The following is a 16,969-nucleotide window of genomic DNA, read 5'->3' on the forward strand; positions in this document are numbered from 1 at the left end:
AATATATGGTGATGTGCACGAGGAACTCATGAACCACAATAAGAAACACAAGGCATGTGAGATTTTTCAAAAACCAGCAGGACAGGGAAGGTATATTCCTCTCATCCTGCAGACGTTCCCCTTCAAGGGCATTTTCTGAATCTTGGTTTAGGCAGCTTGGTCAAACACAAATCCTTTGCTGAGTGAGAATGTTTGGGAAGACAAAGGATGCTTCTAATCCTGCAATAGAGAGACTAAGGATGTTGGTAAGGGACACAGGACATGAAGGCCTTTACTAAACAGCATGTATAGGAAACAGACAAAGTCTAGCTGCACCATTAGTGATCAGCCAAAAGTAAATGCAAAACCCTTGAGAGGTCATTACATAATTAGCAGAAGAGGTGCTCAAATATACCCTGGCCACACTACATTGCCATTGGAGATACGAAGACCTTTCCTGCTCAAATACCATTGATGGGAATGTAAACAGAACACTCAGTCTAGACCCTTGAAGACAGAAATCGAAATTATGGAAACAGAAATCAGAAAATACAAATTGCCTGCCTGGGAATTTGTAACAGGTAACATGAAGAGTTATATTGTGGAAAACCTGCACACCTGTTATGTCAGCCCTATGGGTCATCTACCACGCACATGAACGTTTTAGCAGGCCTTGAGTTATCCATACCTGGGAGTCCCACTCAGTGATGGGAAGGGAGGAACTGGTAGTATACAAGTCATATGACTGATCTGGGGAACTAAACCAAGCAGACAAACCAATTTTAAAACAGGCAGACTGTGGTCTCATTCATGCAATAGCATGATGAAGGAATTTGGAGTTAGAGACAGACTCATGTTGCCAATAATATGTGGCAAGAAGGAGAGGGCGTGTGGCGTGTCTTTGAAAATGGGCTGTGGGGAATTTCACTGTATTGACCACAACCTGGATTCCCAAGACTACATGTGTGTTGAAGAGAGTTACACATACATACACACACAATCACACACACACAGAGGGAGAGAGACAGAGAGACAGAGGCAGACAGATCACGTGGGCCTCCCAAGACAAGTAGGTCATCCATCCATTCTGTGACAGTATTTTACAGGTCTGTAAAATCTTAGCATTGGAGGAGACAGGAAAGAATACATGTAGGCTCTTTATGTTACCTCTGTCAGCTTTATTAATACAGTATTTTACTAGAAAAAAAATAAAAATACTAGCGTTAATCACCTTCTACACACACATAAACACACACAAATGAATTCTAAGTAGAAATTAAAACAAGGAAACTCATGAGTATCTTTCCCTCAGTTCTGCTGAGCAAAGTATTTTACGAAGTCTTAATTCACTTATAGGATGCTTAGGGAGGCAGGTACAGCTGTAGATGTTTTGGCAAAGCTAGAGCTAAGAGCAGGGAGCAGAGATGGGCCCAGGAGGCTGCCTCCCTTGGGGATCTGCAGGCTGGCTCCCTTTCTAAGGAGTCACAGAGCTAGGCATTTGTGATCCATGTGCTGTTTGGCTGATTACTCTTCAACAAAATGCATGCACAGAAAATCAAACAAATCTCCCTTACAATCAAACAAGCAAACACAAGAGAACAATCTCCCAACAAAGACAGATCTTCAGACATACGTGTGTAGCAAGCGTACATTGCTCACCGGAACACGTTCCTTATCCAGCTTGAGTGTAACACAGCCCGAGTTCCTTGGCATGTAATGACTGCCGTTCATCTTCCTTTGAAGAAGCAGGTTTTCGAGGCCGTCTGTGAGGAGAATGTTGGGTTGATAGACGGCTGCTGTGATTGATGGTGCAAATCATGTGTTCACATTCCCGAAACCACTTTGCTGAAAGCAAAGCTTCCTATTTGATTAGGAACATTTGTTTTGGGTGAATTGATTTTCTTCCTGCACTTTTTCCTGTTTCAACATGCTATTCTGTCGGCATGTTGAGTTCAGTCGATGGATTTGGTGTTTCTTTTCACCGGCTGACAGAGCAGGGGATGTGACCTGTTTCTGAATACACACTGAATGCTTCCTAAAACTACCTTGTCATTTGACCTGGATGTTCAGTAAATTCTACCCTGTCTATCTCAACCACACATATGCTGTTCTTTTCAATATCACTATATTGTATAATTACCTTTAATACATCTTAAAAGAGATTCTGTGTACAAGGTACATAATTCTAAACTAGATAATGAACCTATAGGGTTTCTCACCTTGCAAAGGTATCACGCAAGAAAGTAATGAGCTACAGGGTTCACCTCCCTGTCACCTAGCACAGCTGGCTCTTTGCTTTTCCAGGTTTGTATTTATTTATCCCTGTAAATATTGTACCTAGGGAGCATGTCAATTCCAGTAAATGGGATGGCCTTTTGTAAAAAAATGCTTTTATTTTATGTGTATGATTGTTTCTCCTGTGTGTATCTATCTGTGCATGTCACATGTATGCAGTGCCAGGGGAGGCCAGAAGAGATTATCAGATGGTTGTGAGCCACTATGTGGGTACTTGGAAATTAACCTAGGTCCTCTGTAAGATCAATAACCACCGAGCAATATCTTCAGTCCCCTCTAGCTGATTTTTTTTAAATGAAAATGGCTGTACTTACAGTGACTGGATAGTTATCCAAAATGCCAGTGATGATAATCTTTAAATATTTATATAAATGACAAGTTTTTACAAGGTTTTGAAAGAGAATGTTCCATAGGTGTGTGCGTGTGTGTGTGCGTGCGTGTGTGTGTGTGTGTATTTGTAGACAGTGTTCAAAGTCTGATCCTTTCCCTTCTGTGCAGGCTCACAGGCTCCAGTGTCCCTGACCTCATTGTGAGCATGAGCAACCAGATGTGGCTGCACCTGCAGTCGGACGACAGCATCGGCTCTCCAGGGTTTAAGGCTGTGTACCAAGGTAGGCCCAAATCGCCTCAGTGCTTAGATGGAAGGCCAAGAGTGAAGAGGCCGGTCCGTACATGACAGAGAGAAATGAAAAGAACATGTTGGAACACTGTTTGTAAATGAGATCAGTGCTTTGTCACTGGTTTAGAGTCTACCTCAATGGCCTGTCTCTGAAACCAGACTGCATGAGGCATGTTATTCTCATGTCAAAATAGAAAAGAACAGAAAATACAAACTTGAGCTATGAAACATGGGTAGACCTGTGGATCTCTTGGTAATATCATATTGATCATTATTTCTAAAACCTTTCCCTACTATATCTGGTATTTTGCAGTGGAAAGTAAAATGAACGATGTATTTGTCTTGCCATGATTTACAGTTTTGAGGATGCTGGTTAGCCAGCCCATGTATTTGAGACGAGATGTCCATGATCTTCATTGTTGATGAATGGGGCTAGAACTCTGGTAGTCACAGGGAATTGATAGTGTTGCTGGTGGCTACTGAATCTTAACTGCATGTGGCTTCCTCCTGACAGAAGGGTGGCTGGCCCTGTGGCCTCTGGCCACTTGACCCTGAACATGTTAGACTTGCTCCTATTTGAGGTTCTCCATGTATTGTCTGTTTAACATATATGACACCATAGAAGGGTGTGCACTTGAAGTGTGCTCTCATTTTCAAATATGTGACATAAGAATAGTCACCAGTTTTCAAAATGTATCAGCTGGTTGTGTTGATGAAGTCAGAGAAACAGATAATAAAGAAGGACCCGCCAACCCCAGACAGCAAGTTCAAAGGAGTGGGCACATCTTGGAACACTCCATTCTTTGTTTTGAGACAAAGTTTCTCTGTGTAATAATCCTGGCTGTCTTGAAACTCACTCTGTATAGACCAGGCTGGCCTCGAACTCACTGAGATCCGCATGCCTCTGCCTGCTGAGTACTGGGATTAAAGGCTTGCACCACCACCACCCGGCAGAAAACTCCATTCTTTCCATGTAAGTGGAGGTAGTCAGGATGTGAAGATGTCCTATGTAGGGAGTGGCCTGATGTGACATCCTTGACTATAAGATATGAAATAAATTTTCCTTGCAGGAAATATGAAATAGGGTTTAGACTTAAATGGCTATATCATTAAAAAATGTCTACAACAAAAGTAGAGATATTCCTATCCCATTCGTCGGCTAGTCCTGGGATGCAGAGATAATTGCACACCACTATTGACCTTTACTCTAGATATGACCTTTAATGGATTTTCTACATAGTTGTTTCCTAACTCATGAATACACAGCTGAGGTATATTTTCCACATGGCATACAGTTACTGCAACCTTGAGTGGAGTCTTAAAAACATCTGGGAAGTACCAAATGCCTCCTGTCAGGAAGGGCTGCAGAGGACTTGCTCTTTCAGTCTAAAGACAGTATTACAAGGTTGAGCTCAAAAAGCAGAGGTAAGCCTCAGGGTAGAGGGTACATCTCTGATTGTGAGGGTCCAAGTAATCTCAAATTAGACATGAATACTCCTGCTGTGTTCGGCTTGATGACCGGGCATACTAGCTGTACCTGCCTTTAACACTGTCTGTCTGTCTGTCTGTCTGTCTGTCTCTCTCTCTCTCTCTCTCTCTCTCTCAACAATGCCAAGAGTCCATTGAGAGCTACATCTTGAGATGTTACGAGAACAAGAGTTGACCGTTCAGTACAATATGTGTCATCATTAGTACATCAATGATCCAAATGTTTAAAAAATCATGGAGCTTTGAGAATTTAGAATATAGGGAAAGGAGACTTTTTAGAAGAACTTGCATTTCTTTTTAAATTTTCTTTGCTACATTTATGTATGTCTTTGGTGAGTGTGTGCACTTAGGTGTACCCATGTGTCATGGGACATGTGTGGAGGTGAGAGGATTTCTTGTAGGTGACGCCCGCATTCTGCCATGGGGGTTCTAGGGATGAAACTCTGCTCACCAGGTTTGGGAGAAGCCACCTTCACCCTCCGAGCTATGTCACAGGCCTGAGAGACAGTGCTCCAGGATGCTATGGGAAGCTGATACTGGAGATAATATGCAAGTCACTCACTGTGCTGCTCAGCTGCTCGTGAGTTATCAGAAATCGCACACCACAAACATTGGAGGAGGATTCAATTTTCCAGATGTTGATTCTGCGTGGCTTTAGCTGACACAGAGCTAAGGACACAGGCTCTACGCTGTGCCGTGCTGGGCACTGGCTCCGCCCCTTCACAGTGTGACTTAGGGACAGTCATTTCATCTCTTTACCATGCTACTGCCTTCTAATAACAAGGTGCAGGGATCATAGTAACAACATCTGCTTGACAGGTTTCTGTAAAAACTCAAGTGATTTTAAGAACCCAACAAAACAAACACCAGCTAGAGACAGACATTTGCATTTTTATTTTTTATCAGAACCTATTTCCTGCCCCCTCTTTTCTTTATTTTATCATAAAACATATAGCCCCAGAAAATGGAATTGCGAGAGTGTACCCCATACATCTTCACCTTCCTGATTGGTCAGGGAATGTCCTCAGATTCCCAGAATCTTCATGGGGCTTCATGCCTGGCACAGCAGATGAAGGACACTCTGCTAGGCATGGGATGTCCCAGCATCCCCCTTCAAAATGAGCTTGAATGAACCACAGAGACACCCTAACACAGTTGCAGTGACGTCACACACAGCCATCATCGAAGCTTCCCCACAATTCCCTTGCTGACCTCTCTTCTATATGTTACCCACCCACTGAGACTATCTTGACATTTATGAGGGTCTTGTGTGATTTTTTCCCCTGGGGCAACATGAACAAATATCTCCTCACCCCAGATAGGACATTAATGTCAGGTCAAAAAAACGATTCCAACCACATCTAGCTTTGTGACCCAGTGAATTTATGGGACTTACCTGTGATGAAAGCATAGTAGAGGGACTTCTTACAGAAGAGGTGGCTCAGAGGCAGCTGCACATTGAAAAACCCACCCCAGCATGAGTGCTGACTCATGGAAACCACCTCCCTGCAAATTCCTGAGCAACTCGCAGGCAGCTCCATGGAATAATCTCCTCTCATAATACAGCCCTGGGTAAGGGGCTTATGAGTCTTCTAAGTTTCTGTAGCTTTCTGGAGGGAGGATACAGTGTCTGACTCTCCTCTGGTGGTCCTCAGGCTCACAGGTTTGGGATACATGGGTTTCCTCCATGTGTAGCCCTTCCAGCCCTCGCAACGACCTCCCCTCTTTTACTATTTCCTCACCATCCCCAGAGTGTGTTTAAGTAACTGAGTCTTAGAGCTCTACTTGCTTGTCACAGCTGTGTGCCTCATCTGTGGGTGCAGGTGGGATTAGAGAGAGGGCGTGGCCCCTGAACAGAAAGAAGTTTGCATGGCACTTAGAAAATGGTTCTTCCCTGGCCTGTTAGCATCCTAAACCCAGGCATGGGTCCTGCCAGAATGACAGTCCAGTTCCTGAAACAATGACAAGGCCTGGGGAGTGATGGTATATCACCTCTTGTTTAAATCGCCGAGATGCACAGTGTGACATTGCAAAGCAGTAGGACAAGGTAGAGCTTTGAAAACCTACAGGGGCTTTATTTAAATCTATCCCAGGCGGCTCCTTTCCTAGAAACCAATGCTTCGCTGGAGATGATAGAGAAAAATCTGCTGGGGAAGTTTAGCAGAAGAAGCTGTCTTAAAACATGTGCCGGGACTGGCTCTGCTGGTTAAACACTAAGCCTGATGATCCACAGAGTGGAGAGAACCAACCTTTGCAAGTTGTCCTCTGACCTCTACATATACACAGACATGTGGAAAGAAAGCAAGAAAGAAAGAGGGAAGGAGGGAGGGAGGGAAGGAGGGAAGGAGGAAGAGAGGGAGGGAAGAGAGAGAGAAAAACTATTTCTTAGAAATGCTAAATGCAAGCAGGAATCCTAGAAGCTCAAATACCCAGAAATCCCAGGACTGCCCTTATCTTACAGTATTGTCTATAGCATAGTGGCGGTGGTGTGCGAACCTCAGCAGGGTCGCAGAGGAAATGAGGCCAAGTCACTCATGATGGACATATTCTGTCTTGGAACCTCAACAGCAGCTAGAGAGTGGAGTTGGCAGGGGCTGGCACTGACTAGCCTGCTCAATTAACCAAGTGGGCAGTGGGCTTTAATTGCTGTGAGGATCAGCTAATGCTGGGTAATTATTCTGCGTGAAAACATGCTGTCCTTGCACTTAGGAGAACACTTTTTATCTAGAAAAATCTTTCACTTCATTATCCTCCATTTTTGTTTTACACAAATGTGTATTAATTTCATCTCAGACTCCCGTTTTCTTTAGAATGTGAAGTTCTTTTGGTGTCTCAAAATGACAATTTGGATGTTATTTGTGTTGTCACGCTAATGGATGCCGCTGTAGTGACAGCACTGACCATGTAGGTACAGACATCCTGGCCATGGAAGCTCTTTCCTGTGAGCGTGGACTCGATCTCAAGCTTCCCACAGCTACTCCACCTCAGTGACATAATGAGCTTGCTCACTAGGTTCTCCGGTGACTCCACTCAGGTGCTTTTGACACGCACCATTTCTTTCCCCCGTGAGCCAGTTGAGACCCATCGCTCAGGCTCTTCCACAGACTATGTGAAGTGATGCCACAGGGGAGAACAACCACAGTGGGAAGGGGCTGCCCCAGTCTTTAGCTATGGGCTGAAGGCATCAGGGAGGAGTGTGAGGGATGAGGCCTCGCTGGGGATGGAACATCTCAGCAGTGGGCCCTCTGTGACTGTTGTCAGCTCTTCTCTGGTGAGAGGTGGGAGGAGAATATGACTGTGGATCTCACCTACAGTCTTTACCCCCAGCTTTGGAAAAGTTAGAACTCAGCACTTCCTGCTTCCCTGCAAAGCTGGTTAAATAGGAGACAAACATGCAGAAAGAGGCATGACTACACTCTGTAGAAATGGAAATGCTGGACTGGGCATGCCCCAGTGCAAGATGGGGAGGGGAGGGAGGGAGGGAGGGAGGGAGGGAGGGAGGGAGGGAGGGAGGGAGGGAGGGCGGGCTAGCGAGCGCAAGCAAACTGTTTTTTGTTTGTTTGTTTTTTTTTTTGAATAAAGCTGAGAGAACTGCAGAAGCACAAAGTGTGAAACTGCCTAGAACTCAGCACCAGGGACTCCCGGTGAAGCCCCCCAGGGACCCATACATGCTGAGCATTCCCTAAACTGCATCAGCGAGTATGTGCCTTGCTTGTGATGATGTGATGAGCACTTAGGCAGGATTCACCTGGGCTACATTGGGTAGTGACTGACGTGGCCAGGGGTGGAGCTGGAGGAGGCTGGGGTAAAGGTATCAGGTATGGCATTGCCTCCGAGTAAAATGGACATGATGCAGAGATTGTGCATGGGATGGACAGGAGGCAGCCAGAGTCACTTCCGCCTTTCATGTATTTCAAAGCTCAGAAGCTCAGACCTTGAGGAAAGCACAGGTGGTAGGGGGCTAGTGTCCCCTTGTTAAGTACCATCCCCATTCCTGTCAGGAAACTTGGCTCCAAGGCTGTGTAAGTCCCAGAATGGCAATTTTTATTCTAAAATATCCAAATATTTAAAATAATTTTGGTTTCCAGTTTCAGGCTGTGCTAGCTGTTTTCATCAGCTTAGTCCAACCCAGAGTCACCTGGGAAGAGAGATGCTTCTTTGAAGAGCTGTCTGGACCTTGGCTGGTGGGCTTGTTAGTGGAGCATTTTCTTGATTGCTGGTTTGTTGAGAGGGTTTTCTGTCCTGCCCGGTCCCACAGTCATTCATTCCAAAAGAAACACACAGAGGCCTACATTAATTATAAACTGGTTGGCCTATTAGTTCAGGCTTCTTATTAACTAACTCTTACATCTTACATTAACCCATAAGTCTTGTCTGTATTAGCCATGTGGCTTGGTACCTTTTATCAGTGAGGCATTTTCATCTTGCTTCCCCTGCATCTGGGTGACAACTACAGACTGAGCCTTTCCATTCTGGTCACCTCACCAATATTTCCTCCCTGGAAGCATTTTTCTTAAACCAATACAAGTGATAAATCTTTACAGGGTACAAGACCATGTCCCACAGTACTGGTTGATGTGTAGGTGATGCCATCTCTAGGCAGGTGGTCCTGGGCTGTATAGGAAAGTAGCTGAGCAAGCCATGAGAAGCAACATGTATGCAGCATCTCACTGTGGTTTCTGCTTCAGCTCCTGCTCTGACTTCCCGCACTGATGGATTAGGACCGGGATGGGCACCATATACGCTGGAATGAATCCTTTATGCCTCGTAATCTTTTCACAGCAACAGAGTGGCAAAGTAGAGAAGGCACACATGGAAATCGAGAAGCCCTGATTATAAAAAGCTAGAATCAGAAAAGATTCACTTCCCAGCTTATAGATTCTTGGGCATCCAGGAAGCTTGGGCTATATATAACTTGGTCAAACCAACCCAGAGCTTGTTAAATAGAGTCTATTATAGGTGTGAGGAGCCTGCAGCAATAGCATGCAGAAAATTTTCTGGTTTGGGTTCAAGTGTTTTAAAAGCAAGGAAATTACATCTCATCTTTTCAGGATTGGCCCATTTAATTTTAACTTTTACAATTCTTCTGGTTTTACCAGCTTAACATCATTTGAAGATCAAGGTCTCCATCCTCTTATTTGGAGACGTGATATTGAGTCATGCATTATAAGTACGTTAATTGCTGCCTTCTGCTGCTTCTGCTGTGCAGAGCTTGGTGCAGGAAGGGAGGAGGAAGCACAGATCTGCCATGCACTTCTGCTCCATGCAGGCAGTGAGCTCCACATCCTCTGGCCCACAGGCTTTTGTCTTCTATTCATATGCACCTCTAGACTTCCTGTAGTTGGTCCTCACCTTGTCTCTCACCCTCTCATAGGGAAGGGGACTTGTCAGTGTGTATTTGCTCTTCTTTTAACAGAGAATTCTATTTAGTACTTTAAAAATTAGTGAAGATTTGAGAAAAGGATGCAAGCAATATGTTTTGAAAATATGATATAAGAAACATTGCAAAGTATCTGGAGACTATTTCCACGCTGGCAAGTTCCCTTGCTGGAGTAAGCATCTGGCCAGCATTTATTCTGAGACAGTGGCCATTGCTGAGGATTCTGAAGGTTTTGGGTGACACCTGCTAGGTTGTGGATACAAAACCATTCCTGTCTGATTCCCTTCTTGGTTGCACCATAGTCTAATTTTAGCAATATATGCATCTACAGTCCCTGCTGGTCACTGACTTTTGTCAGTGCCTTCATTAATAAATCCCACAGCAGCTCTTCTTTTTCAGGAGGCGACTTGTGTTTCTTCCCTGTCTTTCCAAAAGGCATCTTTAAATGCACATGTTAAGCATCCTTCCTGGTTTTTGGGTTCCCTCCCCGCTCCCTTTCTTCCACCTACCCAGAGAAAGTCATGGGACTCCAGTGGTCCAAGGACAGTCTTGTGTTCCATCCTTTTATGCTTCTGAGAGCCAGCCCATCCACAAACAGTCTGCTTTTTTTGCTTCTTTGTGCTCTCCCTCTCTGGATTAGAAGCTCCATTCTAATCATGTTTACTCCTGAATCCTTTCTCTTTTACCCTTTTCCATGTGTCTGTGCATTCCATTGTGTTGGGGTGCATGGCACATGTGTGTACATGTGTTTGTGGAAACCTGAGGTTGACCATCCTCCATCATCCTTACTCATTGAGGCAGGGTCAACCAATCAAACCCAGAGCTCACTGATACAGCTTATTTCACAGACCAACTTGCTATGGGGATCCCCTGTTTCTGGCTCCTGAAGCTGGGATTACAGATGATCTGTTATGCCCACTCATTTATGTGGGTTCTGGAATTCCAATTCTAGTCCTGATGTTTGCACAACAAGTGTGTACTTGTTGAAACATCTGCCCGGCCCTTAAATACTACTTTTAAGTTCTGTCTGAATTATTAATGTCTGTTTAAATTGCTCCCCTCTCATCAGTCTTCTGAAACCCCACTGGGATTCTTTCTTCCCTTCACTCTTCTTCCTTCCTTTCTTTCTGGCTTTATCCTCAGGTGAGTTTCTTATATGGTGTATAAGACAGTTTCCAGCAGATCAGACTTCAAAATATTCTTTCTTCAGCCTCTGCAGAAAGAGAGCAAGGACGCCTCCAGAGACACCCACATCAAGGATGATGGTTAAGGAGCAGCTGAGCTCCTCTGCCTGAGTTCTGGTTCCCTCACCACTACGTCAGGAAGAATCTGACCTGATTGTACGTTTTGAATCCTTATCCATTCTCTCGAGGCAGCCATAGTGGACAGTGCCATGCCAGAAACACCAGGGCTCTGAGCAGAACCCTATGATAGCGTAGGAACCATTCTGTATAACAGTGGGTTGCAGCCAGCCCAGTCTACCCTATGAACGTCTGTCTTCTCTGAACATTGGCCTGTGGTTTCCATAGAAGCGGTAATGAGGCACCGGCCTGCTTTACGATCCCCTTGAAGCATGATTCTTGCTCAGCACCTTCCTCTGAATGTGTCCACTTCCTCTGAAAATGTCTTCAAACAGGTTCCCTGTGGGCAAAATCTAGGTGTCTCATATTTCTTTATTGTTGTTGTACATCCTATTTCACTGTTTCGGCTAGTCACCGTATTGATAAAGTTAATATTTATTTCATTAAAATCTTTAGTGTGTTGAATTTGTGTCAGGAGGAAAAGTCTCTTATTTCCTTGCTTTTTCTGGATGGAGCAAAATGGTGCTGGAGTGGCTATGAGACCATGTGGCTGTGTGGAACACTCATGGGTGGGCGACCACATTGGAGGACATGGGGGAGGCTTGCATGTATTGCTCACTGCAGAGGGTAATTGTGAGAACCGGTGACTGAGTGGGACATACACAGGTGGGTAACTGTGTGGGTGGACCTGGGGATGGTCACCGGACAGCATGACCATGAGGTAAGAGCAGAGAGGAGTGACTGGAACTGGCCTGGGGAAGTGGCGTGGGGAGCTGCTTTCCTTCCCGTTGTGACCCTTTCATCCTTCATCAGAGCCCCTGGTTCTTTGATGTCTGCTTAATCCCTCCAGAAATGAGGCATTGGGACATAATAGCTGAGGCTACACATGGCTTGAATTGTGGTAAGAGCGCTCCATCTTCCTGACAATGAGCTCGCTCACGTCTTGCGGGCTGTTGGATTCTCCCCATCCCCAGCCGCTTTGCTCAAGAGTCATTATATGGAAGCCCGCAGAGTGCTAACTCGGCCCTTTCTCCCTCCAGTCAATTAGTGCGCTAATTTCTCCATGTTCTTGGAGTTAGAAGACCGATTATGAAGGCAGCCTGCTAGAATTTAATAATAATAGCTTGGGTCATGTCAGCACACGCTCCTCTTCCCAGCCAGTTCTACCCAACAGGTACCAGAGTTTGAAGGTCCCAAGTTGCCTCCTCTCATGAAAAAGAAAACAGCTTCGGATTGTGGCCTTGTTTTCTGTCCCTGCCTGCTTTGTGCACACAGTCTGTCTACCTTTGGCCAGAGTGGTATCTACACTTTGCTCAGAGCCCTCTGGTAAAAGTACAAGGATGCCATCATGCTTTTTCTGGTACTCCATTGTGCAACTGCCCAAGCTTCCCATCGCCTTTGCTCTTAGCTTTCCATGTGCCTGTAAGAAACTCCCCAATTCTCTCATTATCTATCTCATTATGTGTGAGGTGGGATTTTAATAGCAGGGTGTGTGTCAGGATAAATTATATAAACAGATACGGCAACTCATTGAAGCTTATGAAGGGTCCTCGACTAGAAGCTGTAATTGTGTTTGTGTATTTTCGCAAACTGTCGGCATAAATACATGTTTTACCTGATGGAGAGTCATCTAGAAAGGCAAATAAAACTAATTGCATAATAGCTCACAGCCTGTGGTCTGGACCCATGTTTTAGTCCCTGGCACTCTCTGCCTCTTCTGGGACAAAGGATGCATTAGAAAGAGCATGGCAGCCTTCTTTCATGGTTGCCCCACGGCTCTGGCTGTATGCCCTTTCTTGCAGTCAATTTCATTACAACAAACTTTTCAAATTAGTTTTGAGTCTATTTCAACTTTACTGTTATCTTTCCAAACTATTCACTTTCTTGTCAAAAATATAATTATCCGCCCAGGTCTGGGACAGCGTGCTTGACTTTTCATTATGCTCCCGTTCCCAGTGGTATGCTCAGCTGCAGTCATTCCTGCCACACAATCTCCTTCAGCATCAGGATGATGGACCTCACCGCGCCCTCTTCCTTTCACTATCGCAATCAACTTGAATGATGCCATTCCTTCCCAGGATATAATCCCTCGGCCACATTTGAGCATGATTCTTCCTGTTGTCCCTCAAGGTTCTAGCCTCTTACTCTTCCCCGGCTTCTGCCCCTAATCCTGTGGAGCTGCTGCACATGGCATGGCCTGGTTCTTATCTGTCCCCACCAGCTTCCATGCCTGCCCATGGGTTGCTGCAGATGACGCCTGCGTGGTACATCCCTGCCCCTCACCTGGCTCTGTAGCTCTTGGTCCAAAATGCAGTTCACTATCTGCCTTCTGGGGTAGCTGGTGGAACATAGCCCTTGGTACAGGAGCTGGGAGCACTGAGCTAGGGGGTAGCACTTGGGATTGAGCAACATTCAGCTCAGAACCTCCCTATTTTTTTGATTTTTACCCAAAGTAGAGGAACCTCGTCACTTGCTTTGTGGGAACTCCGTAAGACTGAGATAAGTTGTTGCATCTCTGGGCTCTGAAATAATTTGATATTGGGGCAGGCTCTGGGATCAGAGTGACCCTTATCCCATAATGCTATCCTTGCATTGGGTCCCACACAGCAATGACCCCTCCCTATTTATCCTTTAGATCCAGAACACGTGACTCAGACCATGTGAGACATTTTCCTTCCTCATCCCAATGTCTGTATGTTTTAAATTATTACTATTGCTCTGTTGCCTGGTGACTGTGATTGGTTGATGTAACTTGCAAGCCTCTTTCTGTCACTATTTTATTTTTCCATATTCTTGGGAAGGTAGAGTTATCCTGAAGAGTTTTCACTCTGTCGATTGCATGTGTAAAGCAATTTAGGACAGATGTTTAAATTGTTATCGGGGTTCAGAGGTTTGTGTATGGCTCTTTTTTTTTATCACTAGTGCAGTGTTATGCCGAGCCACACAAATACAAAGGTGGTCACATGTCAGTAGCCACCTGTGCACCCTGGAGTAAATTCACCAATGCTTAGCTCTCGTTGTGAATGTGAGACACGAGCCTGCAGTGGCTTCCGCAGGTGGCTGGGATGAGGAACATGTCCTTCCCACAGAGAGCAGGAGAGGACAGGATCAGTACACTCCGTGCATCTGACCCCACTAATCAAGCCAGAGGGAGCAAGCCAGTAAGCAGCACCCCTCCATGGCCTCTGCATCAGCCTCCGCCTCCAGGTTCCTGTCCTGTTTGAATCCCTGTCCTGACTTCCTTCATTACAGAACAGTGATGTTGGAAGCACAAGTCAAATGAACCCTCTCCTCCCCAAGCTGCCTTGCTCATGGCGTTTCATCCCAGCTGTAGTCACTCTTACCAGGGCGCAGGCACTCCCAGATCTGCAGAGAAGACCAACACAGAATCATATGAAATAGTATATTTCTAGAGTGTATATGTGTTGTTTATGTATGCTCTTGTGTACACATTTAGCAATTGAATTCCAGTTCTCTTCCTTCCCGCTGTAATCAGTTTGCACATACACACACACACCACATGCATGCACACACTCACCCAAGGGACACTGATCCATGACCATGTACACATCACTATAAAATTAGTGAAAAACACTATTAAGTAACACCGCTGTGTAATACAGACTTTCCATATACTGGGGGTCACTGCTAAGTCATTCTATACAAATAAGTATAAATTTTAAGTTATGGAAAGTAAATGCGTGGCAGGCTATATACTTTATCTCATACACATCCTTATGCTAACAATTCATTGGAATAATTTTATTCAGAGATACTTTATTCACAGAAAATTGTACATATTTAAAACCACACCCTGTGATGAGTTTTGACAGCTGAGTTCACTGCTTTGTGACATTTTAATTTCCAATCCCTCGGAGCGTCTTGTGTCACCTTGACCCACGTGGGACTTGTCAAAAGATGTTTGCTCAAGCACCTGTGCATCTATCTATTCTGCAATATTCTGACATAAATAACAGTAAATAGGAAGGCAGGATTTTGACACTTCACAAAAAGGAGGTGTTTCTACTGTTCCTAGGGATTCTACTGTTTCTGTCAGTGAGGCTTAAACTGATCCTAAGAATTCCACCCTACAAGTCAGTCACAACAAAGTGACTTATTTGTCACCTTTATTATTTTACTTTTTTAAATAGCAGATTTATGGTGCACCGATGGGAATACTGAGCGGTCACCGAGTTATGAGCTTGTCCTGTAGGATGTTGCACCGCTTTACAGGGGAAAGTCTGCCAAAAAAAAAAAAAAACCAACACCAGAACACACGAACAGGAGGGTCAGCCTATGAAGAGTAGCTGCTGCTGCTGAGGGGTTTGTGGCATGTCATCGGCCAGGTGTGGTGTGAAGGATACAAACATTCTAGGAATCTTATAGCATCCATGGTTAAGAAATCTGGGACACAGCCTGCCCTGGTAGTACATGCCTTTAATCCCAGCACTTGGGAGGCAGAGGCATATGGGCCTCTGTGAGTTTGAGGCCAGTCTGGTCTACAGAGTGAGGTCTAGAACAACCAGGACTGTTACACAGAGAAACCCCGTCTCAGGCAAAAAATCTTGGACCTTTTATCTTGACACTGTAAGATGGGATCAAAATGCTAAGTTCTGAATGCCTTATTTACTGGAGTCAGGAAATCTATTATTTTCATGATGAAGCCTCCTCTACTCACTGTTTTGTATAAGTAAAATGATAGAGGTGTTTCCATAGGGCCCAGAGCATTCCCCTTTTCTGTCATTCATGTTCTTTTAGTCTTTATTTGAGTAGACTTTTCCTCAGTTCACATTGTATGTGACTCCTCGGGCTCTGTGTGCTAAGGCTAACTCTCCTTCCTTGTGACCAACCCATCCTTCTGGATCTTTCTGCCTAGTCCTGAGTACCAGTTTCCAAAGATTTATGCTGGCTATGTTTCTCCCTCTGGATTTGGCTTTCAGATGCTCTGTATTATGAGTTTCATATTTTCTTGAATTGACTATCATTTTCATAAGATCTTAAACATATAATTTCCACTATCTTCATCCTGAAAATGAGCACAAGGGCAGCCAAATGCAGTTTTATTGTTTTCAATTATTGCATTAAAATGCCTGCCATCACAGTAAAACTTTACATAGGCTTTAGTGTCTCTTTTATAAGTTTAGCACAGATGCAACCTGGAAATGGCTGGTACTAATCTTTGTAATGCAATATAAAATCAAATTAATAAAGTGCCGACTGTGGAAACAAGAGTTACCTATGAATCTTCTCAGTCATGGGATGTGTGTTACTTACTGAAGTTTTATGGCCACGTGCAGAAGATATAAGCCATCTTCAAGTGTAATAAAGGATTTTATCTGCACGACACAGTGAAGATTAAAATAAAACACTCAGAGTCTACACTGTAGCTCGTGCCTCCAAGATAATCGCTGAAATCATGAAGAAAAGAATGAGAACTAATGTTTCAGAATGAAAAACATTCTAGCCAGAATAAGTGCACAGTAAATGTGCTTATAACCTTTAAAATACAATTTTGTTAAGCAGGCTTGGTTGTGATATATTTGACCCCAATACTCAGGAGGTAGAGACAGGTTAATTTCTGTGGGTTTGATCTATATAGAGAATTCAAGAACATCTGGTACTATACAATAAGACTCTGATGAGAAAAAAAAGAAAGAAAGAAGAAAGAAAGAAAGAAAGAAAGAAAGAAAGAAAGAGAAAAATGCAAAGCAAACAAAGCAGTTTACTTTAAATCTCAATGAGCTTTAGGTTTGTGTCTTAGTTCCCTTTCTGTTTCTGTGATAAACACCATGATGAAGGCAACTTTAGTTGGAAGAGCTTATGATTGTTCCAGAGGGATAAGAGTCCAGCACTATCATGGTCAGGGAGCATGCACCAGCAGTATGCTGGGAGCTCACATCTTACCTG

General features: G+C 44.3%; 1 protein-coding gene across 2 annotated transcripts in view; it reads left to right on the plus strand.

The window, feature by feature from the left end:
• The window catches only part of Csmd1 (CUB and Sushi multiple domains 1), a 1,398,492-nt gene that overhangs the window by 1,087,216 nt on the left and 294,307 nt on the right, over nucleotides 1–16,969 (plus strand). For both annotated transcript variants that reach the window (XM_057752269.1, XM_057752268.1), the window contains exon 12: nucleotides 2,773–2,885. In XM_057752269.1, coding sequence (XP_057608252.1) covers nucleotides 2,773–2,885 — 113 coding nt within the window. The remainder of the gene's footprint in view (nucleotides 1–2,772; nucleotides 2,886–16,969) is intronic.

The sequence above is a fragment of the Chionomys nivalis genome, chromosome 20 (genome assembly GCF_950005125.1).
Source record: "Chionomys nivalis chromosome 20, mChiNiv1.1, whole genome shotgun sequence".
NCBI classification, from domain to species: domain Eukaryota; kingdom Metazoa; phylum Chordata; class Mammalia; order Rodentia; family Cricetidae; genus Chionomys; species Chionomys nivalis.